The sequence below is a fragment of the Stegodyphus dumicola genome, chromosome 1, assembly GCF_044657685.1.
Source record: "Stegodyphus dumicola isolate Sdum_Otavi_A_Nest chromosome 1, ASM4465768v1".
In the NCBI taxonomy this organism is placed as follows: domain Eukaryota; kingdom Metazoa; phylum Arthropoda; class Arachnida; order Araneae; family Eresidae; genus Stegodyphus; species Stegodyphus dumicola.
In genome coordinates this window covers 66,518,257-66,541,362 of record NC_140768.1, presented here as the reverse complement: position 1 = coordinate 66,541,362, position 23,106 = coordinate 66,518,257, and the positions used below count along the sequence as shown (strand labels likewise).

Below are 23,106 nucleotides of genomic sequence, written 5' to 3'. Positions count from 1 at the left end.
TGATGAAACTTTCTTGTACTGAAAATATCAATTCCGTAATTTTTCACAAATTTAGATCGAAACAAGACAATTTTAATGCTAGAAAAAAGGAAACGCATTAATTATCGTTAGCATGCTTTGTAATTCAGATATGTTTAGAAGGTTTCAGAGGAACTGATCTTACTAAAAGATGCATTTGATCAGAAAAAACGAAGTGAAATTGACATGCATTAATAATATTTTTTCCTTTTTGTACATATATGTATAATTAAGTTTCTTACATGAATATGTAACATTTTATTAATGTAAGTAATATATCATCTTATACCGCACGTGCTGCTTGCTCTGTTCAGAAGACTGAATTTTAAAATCTGCTGGTAAATACAAGCATGGAAATTTCATAAATACTAAGGCGTTGTTTAAGTTGTTTTATGTTAATGTTAAGTCATGCAAATTTTCAAGAAATACAGTTGACAGCTGATGGGAGGCGGAAACACTATCATTATACGAACAGTTTGGTTAGTATTATCTCGTATCCTCGCATATCTAGCATTAAGAAATGCATCAAGTAATATTGTAAGATATTGTAGCCGTTGTGGTTCAGGACACATAATTTACACAATTATTACGTTTCTTCAGGTACTCAAATTACTTTACAGCAGAACATACATTTACAATAGCGCACATTACAAATATAATTTACAGACATTTACAAATGTATGTTACCTAACATCTAAATATAATATTAGAACAGAGAGTTGAACTTCTAGTAAGAAACTGAGTGAATATTAAACTCTTGCTCCTATCTACTGTCCCTATTAACTAAAAAAATGTAAAATAAAATTTTTGAACAGTTACATAACTAGACATAGGTCAGCTCCGAGTTTTGTAAGCTTGTCGAAAATTTTACCATTAGCTTGGAAAAGAAAGATCGTGTATTGTTACTGCGGATTTTGAAGTGGTATTTATTCTCTGATGAGAGGGCAGCTGGTAAGATAATTGTCTGGGGCACCTATTTCTCCACAGACACAGAGGTCAGTGTACCTAACACCGTGTCTTTTAAAACATTCGGGTAAATTAATATATCCTGTAATAAATCATGTTAATTGCATAAAGAAGTGATGATGCGTTTGTGGTCTGCTTGTGTGGTGTAGTAGCATGTGCGGTGCCTTGTTCACATTCGTCACGCTCTGTTTGCCATTTCATTTGTGCCTTGTGTTTCAGTAGTTTCTTCAAGTATGAGATTGTATAAAGTGCTGGTTGGGGATAATGAATACTCCTTGATGTTGCTTTCTTGGCTAAGCTGTCAGAAGCTTCGTTTACACTCACCTAGCATGCGCTTTTACCCAGGATGTTAGCCTGATGTTATGATACTTATGCCTCCGTAAGTCTCTCTGGATTTGCGTAACTCTATCGGATGTGTGGTGGTGATTGAGCAAGGACAGGAGCACCGACACGCTATCTGTGTGGATGATAATGTCCTGCAGGCTTCACTGAGTGATGTACTGGATAGCTCTGGAAACAGCTACTGCTTCTGCCTGAAATATATTGTTATTACTGAAATCTCAGATATATTCACCACAAAACAACTGATAACTGGAATTTACATAATCAAGACTCAAGAACTTCATTTCTATATATTTGAGCTTTCATAGTTGCACTGGTAAAAATGTATAGATCAATGCGGTCATTTAAAATGACCACCGCCCACACTATGTTCGTATCATTTTTGTATCGATATCTTTCATGGATGCCTTCAGGTTTATTACATGTATTTCACTCCCTATAAATTTCAATACATCTGGAATCACTCTCAAAAAGAAAAAAAAAGTAGCCTGATCAATAAGGAAAACCGGAATCAATATAGGAACCCTGGGATCTGTTGTGATAAGTTTTCGATCTTGATATGGTTGTTTGCATACATTAACAGTGTTTTAAAGCTCTTTCCGGTTTCTTGGCATGGCGTTTTTGGAAACGTTTCAGTATTTACAGACCTGTATCACTGTCTGCTCACTTCTGTTCCCTTAACGCAAGCCGTGTTTCACTATCCGTCCTCTCAGTGACATATTTCATCTTTCACAAGCCAAACACTTATCCATCTACTCGTGCAATACTTGAAACTGAACTGGAACGACCAATTGCTCTGCTTTTCTTATGTTCCGAAACCCATCAGTAGCCTAGTGGTAAAATAGCTAAACACTGATAGTTCGAGCTGGGTTTGATTACAAGGGAATAGATTGGCTTCATGGCCGTTTTCATGTTTTCCTTCATGTGTAACGCAGATACGAGACAGTTTCTTCCAGGAAGTCCTCCAGAAGGCATCCCTTTCTTTAGACAGATTCCCTTTGACTACTCTGCTATAGTTAAATAAACCAATCCAAACCGCACTTGCCGGAAGAAATGGATAAAAATTTTACATATTTCTGAGTAGCGAAGGAGAAATCCATTCGACTATATGATAAAGTTGACCTTGTGCTAATAATCATATTTCAATGGATTTTACTTAATTAACTTGTGGGGTTTCACCCTTTTATCTAACAGCTAAATGTGGAAGAACTTAATGAACAGCTAAGCGAATAATCGCTTTAGTTCAGGAACACAGACGTAAACTCGAGAAGGCTTAACTTCCCTTTAATGCTCAAAAATAAGAGTTTCACAGGTGGCCCTTTTCTCAGAGCGTGAAGCAAAGCCTCCACTTAGGCTTGAACTCAAAATAATAAAACATAGGACATAACTAATGTTTAACTAAAGATATATAGCCGAAGCTATCAAATTCTAAGTAATTGGACCCTAAATATCGAATAAGCTAGCGAAGCTATCAAGGGCCTGTATTACGGTAGAGCGTAGTAACAGCTTAGAGAGAGCCAAAAAGCAAACGCTCGCTAGTCAGAAACTCTGAGGCTCAGCGGAGCTTAAATACTAGTCTTACTCATTTGCATTAAACGCGATTCTAAAAACACATTTTGGTTGGAAATTGTAAGCTTAACTTAGGAAGGACAGGAAATTAGCTTTAACTAAAATTAACTTTTAGAAACTTGGGATAATCCTTATAAACTTAAAGCACATATTATACTTGTTCCATTAATTTTTCCCTCCAGTGAATTATGAAAGCAGAATTTCATATGATCGCTTTGATTTTTCAGGTATCATACAGCATTGCACAGGGCGGTTACCAGAATGGATAAAGTAACTTGTTCTATTCTAGTCAGTGCGGGAGCATCGCTTGATCTTAGGGACAAACAGGTATTGCATCCGAGCATAATCTCTAAATATTATGGAAAAAAAATTATCGGGTGTTTTTTCAAGCATTTTAATGATCAAAACATGATTGAAATGTTATGTTATAATTAATAATTCCTAAAACGTTATTTTAAATTTGTTTTATTTAGATACACGCAAATTCACAAACTATTTGATATAAATCATTTTGCATATTATATGTATTACTGGCAATGTATGAAACTCTGAAAAGTATCAACTATAAGAATTAATTGAATATGTTTAATATTGTATTTAGTTATTGTATGCAATACCTAGGCATTTTGCAAAATGGCAAATGCTATTTAGGTAGAGTATGAAAAAAAGGTTACAGAGTTTGACTTTCTTTGGGAGTATACACTAGCATCAAACTCCTGACAGACGTTAAGGGAATTACTGCTGTGACTGAAATTATGCATCAAATCAATAAATATTACCAATTTATTGCTAAAGCTTTGAATGACGTCTTTTTGTGTAATTGTAGGACCTTAATAGTAAACGTCGCAACGGCCTGCTTTTGCACACAGATTTACGTTGCCTTTGTAAAGATTCATTTTGACAGAGACATTTACAAAGATAGACATTTTTACTTCCTTGTACGAAGTAAAAAGGAAGTATTGTAATCGCGAAAAGTTTCAGCCATCATATTTGAACGAAGATATCCATTTTCACTGTATCGAATGCAATTTAATGATGTTTTTGCGTGACATCTGTACGTAAAGACAGAATAAAGAACTCTTTTCACTCAACAAAATTGTTAAACTAATTTAAAAGGAATTCGGAAGAGAATTTTTTGTGGTGTCTGTAAGTACGTATGTACACACGTATGTACGTATCTCGCATAAGTCAAAATCGAGTAGCCTCAGAACGTTGAAATTTTGTATAGAGGACTGCTATAACATGTAGATGCGCACCTCGTATTTTGGTTGCAATCGACCGCACCAAAAGCATATATATTTATATCCACTCTGTTACTCAGCTCAGTGATCTCAGTTACTTTATTCTTATATATTTGTAAATTGTGTATTTTTTGCTTTAAAAATGATTTAATTATGTTGTTCTTAACTTTCGTTTAAGGTGTTTATGCCTTTAGTTAACCTAGATGCAATAATTGTGGAATTATCAACAATTTAAAAGTTTTTTAAGTGAAGCTAAGCATAATTTCTGATTAGTATGCCGTTCATGTTTGTTTACATTTAAAACTTACCAGAATAGTGGATTTGTTGCCAATTTAGAGAAACTAAGCTTCCCAACAACAAAGTAACGTTTTCTTTTATTATTGAGAATTGAAGTACGCTTATTTCATTATGGAATTAACATTCAAGTTATTAGCTTATTTTTATATAGAAACTGTAACTTTAATTGTGAATTTTTTTTTATTGCTTTAACTGTATTTGGTGTTTTATGTTTTTCTATAGCTGTAAAATTTTAATGAAACTATTTTGAATTTTATGTATTTTTGCCTTGCCTTGCCGCTAAATGAGAGCTGAATTAATTAGTAGCGCATACGCATTAGGTAAGCGGCGCTGAATCGTCTGCCAAAAATTTTTTTTTTTTTAAATTTCTTTAATTTCCTTTATATATCGTTTTAGTGTAGTCTAGTCTATTTGAATAGAACTTATGGTAATTCTTCAAATGATATGAAAAATTCAGATGATATATATGATTTTTGTACACTCTGAGTTTTAAAATGAATATTAATGCTGTTAAGTGAACGTAACGCCGAAGTATTGCTATGGTAAATAAATATAGTGAACTTTAAAAGAGTTCATTTAATCTATTGTAGTATAAGCGCTATCGACGAAATAGATTTAATTCAAAATTCGTTAACTATTAATTCAATATGTTTAAATGAAATGTGGGAAAATTGCATATAGTTTAATATTCCATATAAAGAAGTCATGTGTTGTACACATCAGATTTTTAATACCATTATCGAATTTCTTCCTTGAATTTGACAACCCTGTTGCGAGATATTTAATAAAATGCAACAAAAAGAAACCGTATATTCTGCTTGGTTGAGGAGACATAATTCTCGATGAAGATAGAACAGCTATCTGATAGATCGAAGAAGATAGAACAGAACGATATCTTGGCTTTTTATTCTAAATTTGATTTCTTTTATTGACATTGAATTGAAAGAATTCCATGACTTTCATAGATTAGTGCGGTTGTCCCTTATTGAAAAGGACTGTATTTCCTCAGAAAATATATTGTTATATAAAAACAACTAGCAAAATTCGAAAAAAGATATTAATCCTTCCAAGGCATTAAAAACTTAAATGTGTCAGTACAGCTTGTAGAACCTCTGAATGCGATGTATCTGATTATGATTTTATAATTCAAGAAGGATTGGTTGCATTGAAAGATGTTTCAAGCACAAGTTTTATTTTAAACACACGGGGTAGGCTATGTTTGGGAATTCAAAAGTCATCCAAAAGAAACATTTCAAAATAAAAGTTGTTACTGAACAACATTGAGTTTATCTTTTTCTTATTTATAAAGCTTTAGTAAAATCAATAATTTACTATGGAAAACAAAAACACATACTGAATATTTTTGAACGAGATGATTTAAGAATTAAATTAAATAGTTTTATGTTAGAAAAATAATTGCTTCAATATATGAATTGCAATTATTACATTAATTAAAATCAAGCTTTCCTGCAATTATAATATGATTTTTTTTTCTGAAAACGTGTTTAGATTTGTAAAATTAAAAAAAATTATATTAATAATGCAAAAAATAATAAAAACATAAATAGAATAGAGTATTTGTTTCTAATTCTTTTTCGTTAATTAGTCTAATTACTCTAAGTTATTTAGGTGCAACTGTTTGTATTATGATTATGTTCCATGCTGTATGTGGTCGTAAAAAAAGGTAAGCGGTCGATAAAGAAACCCTTCTTTTAAAAAGGGTCGATGCAAGATAAAGGTTGGGAATCTTTGTTATAGATTATGATTCTACATTATTATAAAACTGCAAGAGAATATTAATAACATGCTCTTAGTATCCGAAAATTTACAAATTACATGCGGGAAATCCTTTCGGCTCATCATATGCAACAATATTATAAATTAAAACATGTTTCATGTTAATAAATCACAAAAGAATATCAGCAAATGACATTGAAGTAAAGAAACTCAACGACAAATTACATTGATTTATTTTGTACTGACTCCTCATGGCGAGTCAAAAACGATGTCAAAAATCCCAAAATTTGTAAATTAAATATCTCAGTCAATTTTTTTCATACGACAATCAAAGGTTTTGTGTTTTAGTTTTTATAACAAATATAAACTGATACTAAATATGACTAGACGGAGTGGTAAAAAGCATAAACGTAAAAGATATATAAAGTAATAGAACGTATAAACATAACAGATTCCGTAATTTTCACAAAATTTGATTTTTTTAATTAAAAACAATGCCAAAACACGAATATTTACGTCATTTAAACATTTTTCTGAATGGAAGTATATGTCTACGACTAATGACAAATATCAGTTATGTCAATGACTCCAAAGATTTTATGGACATGATGTACATTCTGTAAACAAGTTATTAGGTTATTTCGAAGCAGGGGAGATGAAAAATAAGCAACGCCTTCACAGGGACTCAAACCACGGGCCTCTCGAATACGCGCCGATCGTGATGACCACTACACTACGAAGGCATGCTAAGAAGGCGGGAGAAATACCTTATATACTCCCACTTTTAAAGGATGACTGGGGTTTTCAGGAGACCCAATCGCCAAATTCTGGTGGTGAATAATTATCATTCACCACTTTTTTAGTTCGGGCGCCACTGCAGAGCTAGTAGGTTATTTCGAAGCAGGAGAGATGAAAAATGAGCAACGCCTTCGCCGGGACTCGAACCACGGGCCTCTCGAACACGCGGCGAGCGTGCTGACCATTATTCTACGGAGCCATGCTAAGAAGGTGGGAGAAATACCTTATAAAGTGAACAAAATACTCTTGTATGTAGGAAACTGTTGAAAAATATCAGTCTCTTGAATCACTTAATTCAAAGATAAGTTATGGCAGTTAAAGTTTGGATTGTTTTAAAACTTTCTCTGAAAGATACAGTTATAAAAAATAGAAATATCAGAGATTTGAATTATGAAAATTCATGCGATAAAATTCAAATGAATTTTTGACAATCTGCAAGAAATGGTTACTTTGTAAAAAAATTTGATATAGCGCAGGAATATATGCCATCTGTTCTAAGTCTTATTAAATAAAAAATAATAAGTTTCAAAAGAAATTTCCTATTTTTATAATGTTACTTTAATAATCATATTACTGCTATTTTTATTGGATTCAAATAGCAAAGTTAGGAATAGAAGTCTTAAACCTGATTTTATTCTGAATATTTTGAAACCTAACAATATTATCACGAAACCAAATGTGTTTTCTATGAAGAAATCCTGACTATTCAAAAAGAAGTATTATCCGAAAGTCCTCATCTTATTTAATTCGGATAAACGAACGTATTAATTTTATAAATGTTAACAAAGCTTCTTGTGAGAAGTATCAAAATAATTGCAAGGAATGTATGTACATAATACTCGGATTTTGCCATACGCAAATCTCATAACTCAAGTTACGCGTAACTGGCTGACGAATTTGAATCAGCGCTTGTTAACGAAATTGCTACAGTTGTAAAAAATGAAAACAAAGTTTCTTGTTCTGTATCCTCGCAGGCAGGAAACAGGGGCACATAAAACGGTTCGTTTCTCAATCAGAAAGTTGTCTATAATCTTATCTATACATATGCATTCAAAATGATGTTCGTAATAAAAATACAATTTACGACACTAGAAAACAAATTTTGTGAGCAATTTACCCGATACTATTAAATTTTATTTCTGTTTTTTATTACATAACTTACTGCTTATTTAAATAAATGTAATACACGACTTATATTTATTGTCATATATTTTTGAAGAGTATAATACATCTCAGTATTTTATTACTGAATATTTCAATAATAATTTATCTCAATATATTATCATTGAGACTTTAATGCAAAATTACGTAATGCCAATAATGTGGTTTTTAAATACGATAACGTTGTTTTAAAATCTCTTAACAGGTCTTGGGTAAGACAGCTGATAAGTCGTTTTTGTATGGAAACTAAAATGAATTTTAAAGTTTTATGTACTTTAAAATTCATTTACCCCCCCCCCCGATAAAATTTATTAAGGATAAAATTTGTTTGCCCGAATAAAATTTGTTAAGATAAGATATATCACATGTGCCATATCCTGATATAACATAAAATAATCATGATAATTATAACATAAAATAAATAAAATGATCAAATATAACATAAAATAATCATTCATAGTGATGAATGATGATGATCATATACCTGGATAAAGTTAATGTACTGGAATTTTGTTTTATTGCAGGGATATACTGCCCAAGAATTAGCAGAAGTCATGGGTGATAAAAAATTAGCCGAGTATTTAAAAAGTAAGGATTTTCTGTTTCTTTACTTCTCTTGCGCAAGTTTAGATCTAAACATTTAATGTGGATGTTTTGCTGTAGCCTCTGTGATATTAATCATTGGGATCAATGGCTTTCTTCCTATTGAAACAGACATTTTGATAGTCTTCGCTTCCTATTAAGCTTCGCCAAAGGTGAATGAACGTCACCGATCAAAACACTAAACGTTGCCATGACAACATTGTTTCTTAATGAGATCTGAGCCTAAAAATAGAAAATATCTTCTTAAGTTGCTTTGTAAAGATTTCTTTGAATTGCTTTAGAGAATTCAAGACGTATTCCATAAAATTTTCTTTTATTGTTAAGTGGTAGGAAAGAGAAAGAAAATCAACATTCCTGTCGTAATCGATGAAAATCCTTGAAGCATAATTACTTTAATTGAAGTTTCAGCTTTAATTTCATAAGTTTTAGTTAAACAAATAATACAACCTATTGCTAAAACTTCAGTTCTTATAATTACGTTTTTATTTAAATTCTGGCATTAAATAGTAATATTTTATTCATACTGCAGTAACCACCAATATTTATTCGTTTCTTATGTAGCCTATCTGTAAATATTTAGTTCAGGGTTCAATGAAAAGCTCTAATTTTTTTTTTCATTTGCTAAATGTATTGCATATATTGATAAATATTATAAAAATATATGTAAAGGAACGCACGAGGTACAGTGACAGTGATGAGGTACAGTGACAATCATTTACGTAAATTTAAATCCAGAAATAAGCTTTATTATTTAGGCAGTTATTTATTTTTATTCCTTTATTTACTTATTTATAATATTTCTTATTTATTTTAGTTTGGTTACTTTTCTTAACATATTTAAATTTGATTGGAAATCAAAGTAAGAACGGAAAATAAGAAGATATTTTTAAGTATAATTAAAAGAAAAACATATAGCTAATTCTCTTTCAAAAATAAATATACTGTAATATTTCTTTGTATTATGCGCATGGAGTAGCTTCTGGGCTTGCCAAGTTTTATTAACAACATGACAGTAGAAGGTGAAATAAAATATTTGGTGAAATCTCATGCATGCACAAACTTTCAAATTTTTCAAGTTTTAAATCTGTAGCGAAAGGTGACATTTTTGCTTTTCGCGATAACATACAAAGCAAGAATTTAAATTTTGTCACGACACATTTCAGGAAAAAAATCTGAAATTGTAGACAAACTGCGATTTTATTGTGCATCTGTTTTGCTTGCGTAATAACAAGCTTCATATTTTTAAGTACTTGAAATACTGTTGTTTAGAAATATAAATTTGCTGTAAAATGAAAGGATTTTTCTCTATACTTTTGAATTAACAAGTAAAATTCTAGTTTAATTTAGATAACAGAATTTTTAGTCGTGCGTATTAACATATTATAGTTTTCACAGGATGATTATTAATGTAGTGATAAGGAGACGTCTGCTTAAAGATGATGGATGGTACCTGCTTAAAGAATTGATAACATATTAGCATACTTATTTTTAAATATATGATTATGATTTTTCAATGGTTTTTCCCTTCAGATCTTTTATTGTATTCAATTGACAATAAAATATAATAAATTATGAAGTGTATCAAAATATCAATCTTTCACATTTGGGAAACAAAAAGCCGGAGAAATCCACGTTGCAAGTACCCTCCTCCTACAAAAACTTTCTTTATACCATCTCGTTTTTAAGAAAGACCACTATGATTACCTCGTACTAAACGGTCATAAAGAAAATTTGATGAGTATTTTTTAAGACTGCGAAATATCATTGGGTATTTTTATTTAAAGCCTGAAGAAACGTTTAAATTTTAATTGTGAGATACTGTGCTTGTTTAAGGCTGTTTTACAGCATTGCCTACAAAGAACTGGAGCTTATCTTTGATTGCCTACAAAGGACTTGAAAAATGTGCCATCTAGATACTCATGTAGTCTGCCGTATTTTAAGGTTTTTTTGTATTAGCTTATCGTCATCTTTCGAATTTGGGACAAGCTGATAGAGAAGCTTCAGACTGTAGATCCTCAATATGGGTATTATCTTTCTCCAATGGCCAATTAAGAGATTTAAATGAGCATTGAGTAACTAATGGGAAATAATAGAATATTTGAGAAATTTGGTTGCCTGAATATTTTTGAAAGAAACATTTACATATTTACGTTTTATACAAATATTACATCATGCATCTTTACAAAAATCATACCAAATTATCGACCTCTCTTGTAAGGTTAAGTGCTTTAAAAACTCTTTACCCGTTTCCATTCTGTTTCCATATAGTGTGATGAGTTTTAGTTAATAACTTGGTACAATAAAAATGAAATAAATACCTAAACATTTTAAAAGTTTTCGACCAGTCCCACATCAAAAAGTCATATTTCAATATTCTAAGGGTAAGGGGCACTCAGGAAAATAGACTCGAAAAAAGGACAATGAGACAAAGAAAGTTTGAGACACTATAGTTTAAACCACTGATCGGGATGTGTAAAGACGTTTTCGTACATTTTTAATCTGCTTTTCCTCTTTCACAAGTAAATATTTGCCAACACAGCATAATATCAGAGGAATCACTGAAGGAAAGAATCCTGTTGAATGACAGATAGCATCTGGCTGAATGTCACTGTAATCGGAGCTGAGTGTACATCATTTTTATTAGCTTCTTTCCAGATATGAAAGCCTTTCCAGCATTAAAGAGACATTACGCTTTAAAATTTGTGAAGTGGTAAAATCACGCTTTATATTTATTTCGGAAACTTGGAACATCCCGTAAGAAACTACTCACTGTAACCGAAGAGAGTGATCATAAACGTTTTGGTACTGAGCTTAAATTGTACATCTTTGACGGAGCATGCTCTCATTGCTTGCTTATGGATAACACTTACACCACTATTAACGAAATTAAAGATCGTGGTGGTGGCAAATGAAAGTTTTAGCCTTTAGCTCGGAATCTATTATATGCTTCTCAAACATACACATTCAGCTTTCTGCTCAACTGTTATATTCTGCGGGACTCTCTAGGTGCACATCTTCGTGCGCTGCAGACCATGCAGGATCGGATCGTTGGTAATAATGAACTTTTGTGATCCGATTAATGATTTTATCTGACTATCATATAATAGTATAATAAAATTATTCTCTATTTTACTTAATGTATTTGCTGTTCACCATAACATTAAGCTTTTTTAAGGAAACTTGCCTAATGCTCTTCATATAATAAATATTGCCATCTTGCGGAACGATATCGAATGCTGAAGTTTCTAACTGTAGTAAAAATGGTATTTTAAAGGTTAAATATATTATGAAGTTGATAATAATAACTCACATTCGAATAATGTTACTTTTCTTTTCAGGTGTTTCAGAACCAGTTATCCTATGAAATTGCCTTATAAAACTATTCAAAAAGATGCTTCTGCCTATATTAGTCAATTCAAATATGTCTTTCTAAATGAAATTTAGACCATATGATTGTAATTAAAGATTATACTTTTATACTCAATATTTTGGTTTCATACTTAGCACTGATTTTTCCTTTTTTCTCACATATTGCAAATGTCAATCGCAGTAGGTGATAGTTTATGATACAGGAATATTTATTTGAGATTTATAACAACAAATATAATTTTAATAAAGTCATTATTCAGATCAATTATCAAATAAAATTTAATTTATATCTTGCTCTTAGTGTTTGTTTACTGTACTAGCCATGGAATCAAGGAAAATTGTTTAACATAATACATAACTGATTATTTTTATGATATCAAGCACAAATGTGAAATATCATATGGCTCAAAATTTCAAATATCATGAATAATTTCATTTGCTCCGAATTTTAAACACCAAAGAGATTAACTATGTTAGTATGTTATTAAACCTCCTTGTTTTAAATTAATTATAGTGATTCTGACTAAATATAACTAAACGATTAATTTCCTATGTTATATATTATGACACAGATAATCTTCTCTTTCATCATGCTTACAATGCTAAGCTCTTGATATTGCCGCCACTTGATGAAAGTATTTTCTTATACAGTTTAATTAAAATCACAGCTTTTAATAAGTTATACTGACTATTTAAAAGTAATTTTATAATTAAAGAAAAATATAGTGAGAAATAATTTGCAAATAATATATATATATATATTATATATTATTTTATATATTATTTTCCCATTATATTGCATATATATATATATATATATATATATATATATATAATAGCCTGTAGAAAAATTGATTGCATATATATTTTCCCATAATGAAGAACAAACCTATCAGCAAAGGCAAATTTAATTTAAACAGTTTTGGCAGATTTAGATAATATTATTTTTATTTTAGTTGATATTTTTATCCATAAATAACTTAAACATTACTCATGCCTGTTCCAGAACATAATATTTAGATTTTTATATAAAATTCCTTATCATTACAGTAATCAGTACTATAACAACAGTAATAACCTTTATACAGTAATGACCGGACATAATATTATATCATTACAATAATAACTGCATTAATAATCTTATATTGTTATAGTAAGAAGAGAGCAGAGCAACAGCAGTTTAATTAGGCGGAAAAACGAAAGTATATTGTTATCTAATATGGAGGCTTAGTTTAAGGAGAAAGGTTGCGCCTTAAAGTTTTTGAATTTAAGTTCGAATTAGCTCTACCATCATCGCTATAAAAGAAGGGAAAGGAAAATTATCTGAATAAAAATAAAGCTTCAGGGACTACTGCAGATTCAACTTAGAATTTTGATTAATATATTTTTTATCCAACATATAACTCCCTTCAAAGAGAGAAAAATCTTCTCAATGAAAATGCCTTTCTAAAAGAAAAAGCATAATAGCATTAGCAAATAAAGAGGAATATAATTTTAAAAATACAAAAAATAAAATTTTAACTCAAGTATGTTTTTAAATAATTGCAAAATATAAATTTACACTTAAATTTAGGGCTAGAAAATATTGTGTTATTATATGTAAATATTTTATGTATTTACCTCCGAGAACAGATACTATAGTCTTTTTCGAGATAATTTTATTGTTTTTTATTGGTTTATGGGACTTGAGAGTACAGTATGTGATTCAAAAGCACAGAAATGCATTTATTTTACATCAAATTACAAAAGAAAAAATGTGACCGTTATTAAGTAAAATACTATATCCAAATATGCCCAGAAAACATTCAAGATATGACACAACTCAGAATGTTTGAAAGTGAAAAAGAAACTTTCATTTTAAATCTCAAAACGTATAAAAGTGAAAGAGCGAATTTCATTTTAAAGCAATTTTCCATCCTGAACCTGAAGGAGAAATTGAAAAATCAGCTTATTGAAAAACTTATTTTTTCAAGAGGGAGTGTGAGGATGAAAGAATGTATTTTCCAAAGATCTGAGAATTCATAATTCTGAACAAACAAGAAATATAAAAAAAAATATGTTTCCTTCATGTCTTACTACTCTTAGAAATAGATGACTAAAATTGAAAACTTTCGTTTTTGAACATTTTGCAGTAAATCTGACAAATAATTAAATAGAATCTTGGAAAAAGCGCTTTTTCTCTTTACATAGCTTTTTATTAGCTATGTGTATTCTGTCGCGAGTTTTAGACATATATTTTTTTAATTTATTTCAGTCTCCCAAACAAAGTTTAAATGTGATAAAGACGTAAGAAGGATCAATGTTATCTCTTTAAATAAAAGTCCGAATTTCAAAACTGATAATGGCAAGTTGAAAGGTTTAAGTAGAAATAATTTATTATAAGAAAAATTTGTTAAAATCAATCGATTTAAGCTAAAATCAATCGATTTTTATAAGTATTTAATATAAGTAACTTTATCTTTTTTAAATTTATTCTTGCACTGTTATTTGTCCCTAATGTATTTCTTACTTATAATATGGTCAAAATATGAATTAATTATGTTCATATCCCATTAACAGGAATCAGCAAAACACTGGTTTTTAAAAAACATATTACTCTACTCCCGAAACTACTTATTTGGTTTGAGGGAAAAAAAATTAGCTTACAATATTTTTAAAGCAAAAATTGTAATTTATTTAGTTTCCGTTTATTCGTCACTATTTTAAAATAAATTCTGCATGCTTTAATTACAATACAAACGTATCGTGGGAACGTTATACTTCTTGTGGTAAAATAAGCATTTGATAAAAGGTTATTTTTATGAAATGAAATTGATAAACTTATTATAACTTTTATTTGATAAACGTATTTCATATTGAACTGATATTAATGTACGCTTAAGTAAAAAGACCATTAAGAGTATATTTATTTACATGATAAAACTGGAGTTAAGAGTATATTTATTTACTAGATAAAATCAGCCATAAGTTGTCTTTGTGTTTGTGTCTTAACAGAAAAACTAATTTCTATGTATTTTGACTTTAAAGGCATTAAAAAAAGAATTAATATTTGATATATGTGTATTTTAAATAGATTTCATTATAGTGCTTACCTCCTAACGCATAGAACACTGAACATTACAAACTTCAAGATCTGAATTAAGAATTAAAACCTAGTAAGTTCAGGATCTGGTATAATAAATAAAATATTAGAGCTTCTGACCGAAATATTACATTTGAAGCTCAATTTCGCTTAGAAAGTTCTCAACGAAGGTATCCCTTCCTTTAGGCAACTAGTCCTAGTGTGCTATCCCAGTATCAAATAAACCAAACCAGCGAATTATATTTTGACATCAACTAAATTAGATGTTGCAATTAATATTAGTTTTAAATGTTGGTTAGCAATGTCAACAAATAATTCTTATGTAACTTAGGTGAGCATATTTGTAATTTCGAGTCACACTTACTGATAAATTACAAATAAAGAACATCCCCTAAAGACTATTAACCAAAACACAGTACAAATAATAAACAGCTTGTTTACAATTGATTCGCAAAATTTTTGTAGTTGGTAATTCAGAAGACCTTGCATCAAAATAAATGCGAAAAAGCTTATATTAAATCAACCTTTTAAATTTAAGTAAATACCTTTTATAGCATGTTTGTAAATTAATCCAGACTTACTCACAGATTTTTCTCAAGTAACATTATCTCTTTTGCTTATATTAACTTTCTGTGCTGAGAGAAAAACCGTTTTGTCAGTTTTTCGTTTTGTAGTTTATAGTTTAATCGTATGTTTCCTTTTCCCTTTCATGCTCTCAAAATGCAAAATTATGGCAAAAAAATTTCATCAGAGGAAAGTATTATTTGGTTTCACATTGTTTTCACGTCGTTCTAAAGTAAATGATAAATCATTGAACAGGTAATCCGATAAAGTTATATTCAAAATAGATATATAGCTATATATTATTAAATTCATCTATTTTAGAACTGAAAGCATAGTAAGGTACCCACTGGTGTCCAAAGGTTAAGTATAATTTATAAAATGTGGAAGAAAGTGAGTAAATATTAATTAAATTGTTCAATATCACTTGTGGAGAATCATTGTTTGAAATGAAACAGTATGCATATGGCAAAACATTTCAGTCCACTTCTTCATGCGCAAAACATATGCGCTCGTCTGAAAGAGTAATAAAACGTTTTACGTGTTACACGAAGAACACGCAAGTTATGTGTAATTGCTACGCTGAAGAGCGAGTTAAACGATTAAAAGGCCGAAGATTGGCACAAAGACGCCAAATGGACATATTTTTGAAAGGAAGATTTATTGGAATGCTAGAATATAGTTGATCTCAAACTGAAGTGGGTCAAATTCTGAATGTGCCTCAGGGTGTGATCTTAAGACTGTGAGGCGTTTGGCAGAACGGAAGATGTTACCCGACGACCAGTACAATGTCGACCCATCCACTTCGGTCTAGTAAAAATTATTCGTCAAGACCGATATTTGGCAATAACTGTACGACGTCAGGGGGACAGTTGTGCCAGGGAACTCGGTTCAGCGCTCACAGCCGCCACAGGAGTATGAGTTTCGAGACAAACTGCTTATAGGAGACACCATTAAGCTAGCTAGTCTGTATGCCAGTCGACCAACCTTTTGCATTTCTCTGACGCCTGTGCATAAATGCGCTCGTCTAAACTTGAGTTTGAAACATCAACACTGGAGTCTGCAAGAGTAGGTAATGCGATGTTTAGTGAGGAATCCCATTTCACCCTGAACACTGATTCTCATCGGATAACGATATGGAAAGAACATAGAACTCGTTTTCACCCAAGAAACATCGCAGAAAGACATAATTTTGCTTCAAAGCGAGTCTTGGTGTGGACAGGCATAATGTTAGAGGCCCACACAGACCTTCAGGTCTTTGACATGGGGTCTGTTACTACTAAAAGGTACAGAGATGAAGTCTTTAAGTTTTATGTTTGCTTGTTTCGAGGCGTTGTCAGTCTCGAATTCATATTCATGGATCATAACGTGCCTTGGTACCGTGCGATCCTGGTCGACAACTTCCTTCAAAGGGAAATGCAGTGGCCAACTTAATCCTATTGAGCATGTGTGAATATGCTCGGGAGACAAAGTGCAGCCCTTCCATATCCACCAATCCTATTCCAGAACTGAAAAGAGCTCTTCTTAATGCTTGGAATTGTTTGAAACTACAACTCATCCGCACTCTCATACCGTATACGGACAATCGTTGTGCATAATGCGTGGCTGCCAGAGGCGACCCCACACCTAATTAAAATAGCAAATAACCTGTTTAATTTTTTTCATTAATGTACAAACTATTAGTTTGCCCTTTTTCTTTCAAACTGTTTTTTAGATAATAAGAGTGATTCATATGCTTTTTTACATTCTTTTCTTATGGTGTAACCGTATTACACTCGCATGTTATGTTTCTCTCCATTCTGACTTATATTTTCTTAAATATTCACATCAACATCAATTATGCTTAACTTTTGGACACGAGGGTATTTTATGTCAATAAACCAATGATTATGATTTGGGTCTTTTCTTTAACTGCTCCTTTCCGTATTCAAACAAGAATGTAGATTGAGTGTAATTAAGCTGATGGTTTTGAATCTTTAGCTGAGAGAGCTTCTGGCCAATCGCGTATTTGTTAGTCATATATTCGGCAGATTTGTTAAAACTGCGGCTTTAGCATTTCCGCTAGCCAATGCTTTATTCTGAGAGCCGTTAAAATGCTTTGAGCCAGCTTTTTTTACTGAATTTATAGTCTTAGGCCACGTTTGCGTGCTACTGTTTAATTTGAATAACCATAAGTGGTGGTTTTATTTGTATCTGTATATTCAACTTAGTCTAAAACCAAAAAGTTATTTTGATTCTCCTTCAGTATTTCATGAGTGTTTAAGACGTAACGGTAACTCTTTCTGTTGTCTAGTAAGATCTGCAGGATTTATTTCTAGCTTCCAGTTAGGACAAAAACCCTACAACATGTTTATTTCGAATTTATTTAAATCTGTTTGAAAAATAAAACAAACCAATTCCTTCAACCTTCTATTACTACTTTATATTCTTTCACTGCTTTATGATCTATTACTTTCTCCTGGAGAGGATAATTGTAACCTCTGTTTGGGTAGATTTTGGACTGAATTAGTGTGCGTAAGCATGTAGTAGTTAAGAGTTCATATTAGTTATAATAATCGAAAACACTACATGAACTGGCTCATTGAAAATTGGCTTTCGCTCAGTTTGTATTCTATAGAATAATAGTTAAATATATAGCTAAATCCGAAACAAACTGGGTATACAAAATAAATTAATAACTTTTGTATAAAATGAAGCAAAAAGACAACCTTAGAGCAGCGTAGAATTTTCAAAAGTCTATCGATTTTAAGGATGATCAAACAGAGGTTCTTCTTCAGCTGCTTTTTTGCTTCTTTTTAAATTTTACAAGGACGTGTTTCTTTTCTAATTTAATTTTATATACTTTATTTATCTAGTTTTATAAAATGAATTAAATAGTACTGCTCCTGGTAAAAATAAAATGTTTACCACTATTAAATACAATTGTATCAACAAAATATATCTGATTAACTTTCATGTTTAAAACTATTGACTATATAATTTACAGTATTAGCTAAGTACTTTTAAAAACATATTTGAAATTCATACGGTATAATACTTTCTTTGGCTCTGAAAATCATATGGCGTGATGTTTTAAGGATAACTGATATGTTTGGAATGAAATTTTTTAATCTGTAGTTTATTTGAAAACAGAAACATTAGATACTAAGACTGACTGTACGGTAATGTGAAATAAAGAACGACACAAAAGAAAGCACACATTTTAGTTCCTGGTTGTTACTTTATTTGTGAGTTATCAACTTATAATATCAACAAGAAAGTTTCCATATTTATTTATTCACACAAGTATTACCGCTGTCTGTGACTGTTCAATGAGCTGTGGTTAAAAAGTGAGAACAAGAAGCACTAGAATCACAGTTTGTATTTAGACATATTATGTATTTTGCTTTTTTACCATAAAATATCCTTCATACTCCAAAAAATGTTGACTCTCTCAATTTACATCATATAATGATAGGAAACACTGGAAATGCAAATGAGAGGCATACAATCACACACACGCTATATGGAAAAATTTCAGAGAGTATTTAGAATAATATCTTTCACATAGAGTAAAAGTTGAAGTACATGCCGTGCGTAGGTTTCACGATGCAAATATTTTGCTCTCGTTATTTCTAATTCGCCCGTAAAAAGTAGCTGATAATAATAAATTTTTTCGAATACAATCGATTCTCGATTTTTTGTTTCGAAATATTTCTACGAATATATAATATAGATAAATATAATAATCTTTGAGAAGAAGAAAAGTTCGAATAGAATAAGGGCTGCAACAAATCCAGACATGCATTTTCGAACTAGGGCTAAACAATAAGAGCAACTTTAATGCAGTTTGCTGCCACAAAATTTTCAGAAAATTTCCTTCCGATTTTTTTATAAATTTAGACTTTATGGAAGTAATTTTTATTAATCTAAATTTTGTCTATGTTCTAAAGTGAAGGTCACCAGTAAAAACCTTTCCAAGCATACGTTCTATTAATATATCCTTATTATCTGTATCTCTATGTTCCATATTTTACATTCCGAGAAATTCCGAAATTATAGCACTGCATCTAGAGAATCGTTGTTGTATATTATTTCAGTTTTAATACTCTCTACCATTGAAAATCTATGTAGATGAGCCATTAACAAAGGTCCAAATTATATTTTATTATGTTTCATATGTATTTAGTTGTTACTCATATTGGTTAGAATTACACGAAGATTTTTCAATCCTAAAATTTGTTTGCTTAACTTTGTAAACTTTTCTTGCTTCGTAATGTGTAATTCTTAAACATTTATACTGATTTCTTCTTCACGTCAGTACATGATTTTACACTCTGCCCTTCCTATAGGCCTACTTACACTGTAATACTCTAATAGCAGTCTTCCCACTAAATACTTTCAGTCCTTGTTTTAGTTTTTCTTTCAATATGCCTCACTTTACACAGCCAGTTGCCAAAGAAAATTGCACTAAGCTCAAGTTTCATTTTTTTTATTCCATCAACAGAATCCAGCAGGCTGATAAGCACTTAACTTAATGGATCATCTGTTCTGTCGCCGGCGAAAAGGAAAAAAGGAAAAGTATTTTTACAGTGTTCGAGACTGCTGTAATATAGCAAAAAATGCTTATTTATTTATTTTATTAATTATTATTTATTCCATTTAAAATGAAGTTTAAAATACTTTATTTTAAACAGTCTGCATCCGATAAGTATTTACGAAATGCACTGTTTGATTAGTCTTAAACCTTTGTGAAACTTAACTCAAATTTTCTCAAATTAGTTGTATTATTAAATAATTTCTTAACTATTTAAAGTTTTTACATACGTTTTTAAATATTCACTAAATTTGAAGTTAATATTTTAAACTGACTTATATAGATACTAATTTGATGTCTTTCATATACACACTGGCTTCTCGTAAATAGTGGAATATTATAATTAAATAAATAATAATTTTGTAAATAGCATAAATATAATAACATAAAATTGTCATTTTAATGCTTTAGTAATCTTGTTATTTTGCGCAAAGTCAATATTGAACGCCATATATTTTCAAATTTTTAATTCGAAATGTAAAATAATATACTAATGTTTTCTTTTTTTATCGAACATGATTGAAGAAACGTATGATCTTCCTAAATTTAGACACTTGTTGAAATACACTTTGTTTACCGCTTAAAACATCATACACAAAAGTCTATGCAACTTCATGCAGACATGGTTTTAATCTTTTTTACATCAAACAAGCAAACCTCTTTCGAAAAGAATCTAGCATTTTTTAACTGGTGACCCTACCCCAGAATATTATAAGCGCTTGCATACCAAGCTCAATCAGCCCTAGCGTTTTGTCTACAAAAGTGCAGCCCTCTTTTTATGTAAATAGCATATAATTCATCTACGAATCATTTAGATAAATAGTAATGTACTGCATAAAGTCAAATTGCGATGAAGAAATTCATGAAGAAAATTGGTTCACGTTCGTTGCGTGATGTAATTAAAATGATTTGAAACGAGAGAACAAAGCGTTTGCGACGACTGAACGCAAAAATTTCAGTTACCCACGACACGTGACCAATTGTTGTTGCACGGAGTCTGACGCTATAGTGCACTGATGTAGATAGACGCAAAACTCACATCAAAGTAAAAATATCACGTATTAAAAAGCATCTAAACGCAGACCTGGGGTACATACCATCAGCACAGAAGACAAGAAGTCAATGTAACAAAATTACAGCATTTATAATTTTAAGGACGTTGAATTAAAATTAAAAAACATATACTGTAATCATTGTTAATAAATGCATTCACGAATATGCAACTTATATAACCTTTCATTAATGTACACTATCAGACCATCTAATATACAACTGTCTGGTTTTACAATCATAAAAATATTCTCAATGCTCCAATTATTCACTTCTAAGTGAGTAATGGCAAACGTACATATAAAGAAGACGTTTTAGACTCAACCCGTATCTTTTAAGAGTCAAGTTAATTCTCACGATGAAACTGAAAATTCATGACAAATCTCAAATCTGCATACTCTAGCTATGCTTTCTACTACATTCAAAAGGATTTACAAACTGTATTTATCATCATTTTCATCCACTTACAGAAATATATAGAAGAATATACAGTATTTCTGAATTAATTATGTAACAAAAATAAATGAATATTACAATACACATTATGACACTTGAAGAGCTTAGAATTTTTTTCCATCCAAAGTGATACCCCAGGACTGGTATTACAAACCCGAAGGGAAAATAAAACAATTCACTGAAATGAAATAACAGCTGTCACCGACAATCAATATTAAAGCCGACCCGAAAGACATTGATCAGTAATATTCGTTTTCAATACAAATCTGACTTTTTTCGTTTAAGCAACTTTCAGTAGGACAATTGAAGATAGTTTCAACAAGATATACCATATTATAATAAACAAGTCAGATTTTTCTCAACATTTTACAACATTAAATACCACTCGACCACATTTCTATATATAATGAATAAAAAAACCATTTTAAAGGTTTTTTTATAAGTGATATGCAACATCGTTAAAATTTAGTGAATATTAATTCGCACCTAAGTCATAACACACTTTGATTTTTGCAATTTATCTACAGCAAACGTCAAACTTAGTAACTTTGATTTGATGAAAAATTAAATTTGCCATCTAACGTTATTACAATATAGTTATGTTACACACACCTTCTGAAGACAAGTGTCAATGTGAAAGCATGTATATAGCTATTAGCTATTTACAAACTCTACGTTCAACCCTATATATTTATATTTATATATATATATATATTTCTAGAATATTTTTTGGACAAACAAGAGTTAATTCTTCTTTCTCACTGTCGAGGCAGAATTTGATGTTCTGAAAGTTGTGCTTATATTTTATATTATTAATATATCCTCTTCGAACTTCCTGCAATAAAAGAAAAAAATACTTTTAAGTTAAAATTCAGTATGTTATATGAAGCATACGATTACATACGCCATCAGAGCCAGGTTTATAGAGTCTATCTCAGCGTATAATGAAAATTTAACAATAAATAGTAAACCTTGCTGCATATAAATTTATCACTTATTTTCTCAAATTATTTTTGGCATTTACGTATTATCCCGTCGGCCCGTGAATGTTGGTTGGTTGCACATAATGTTGTATAAGTTGGCTGAGGTCTCATCCAAGTTGCGCAAAACGTTCCTGCAGAATTCTGAAGGAACGGATGCCTCTTTATTTATTAAACAAAGCGTATTCAATACGCTTCGCTTTTGTGCTTCTTAAAAAATGTTTTCCATGATTTCTATCATTTTGTTAGGGTCTTCGATTTTGCCAGAAGCGCTGTTCCGAACATTAAGACTACATACTG

General features: G+C 30.7%; 2 protein-coding genes across 4 annotated transcripts in view; one reads left to right on the top strand and one right to left on the bottom strand.

The window, feature by feature from the left end:
- The window catches only part of rdgA (retinal degeneration A), a 160,252-nt gene extending 147,857 nt beyond the window's left edge, over positions 1-12,395 (top strand). For both annotated transcript variants that reach the window (XM_085815936.1, XM_085815929.1), the window contains 3 exons: positions 3,123-3,222; positions 8,654-8,717; positions 12,071-12,395. In XM_085815936.1, the coding sequence (XP_085672062.1) occupies positions 3,123-3,222; positions 8,654-8,717; positions 12,071-12,096 (190 nt within the window). In that variant the 3' untranslated portion in view covers positions 12,097-12,395. The remainder of the gene's footprint in view (positions 1-3,122; positions 3,223-8,653; positions 8,718-12,070) is intronic.
- Positions 12,396-18,944: 6,549 nt separating this feature from the next.
- The window catches only part of LOC118195550 (synaptotagmin 1-like), a 54,505-nt gene continuing 50,343 nt past the window's right edge, over positions 18,945-23,106 (bottom strand). For both annotated transcript variants that reach the window (XM_035366875.2, XM_035366876.2), the window contains exon 10: positions 18,945-22,661. The gene's annotated coding sequence lies outside the window, so the exon portion shown is untranslated. The remainder of the gene's footprint in view (positions 22,662-23,106) is intronic.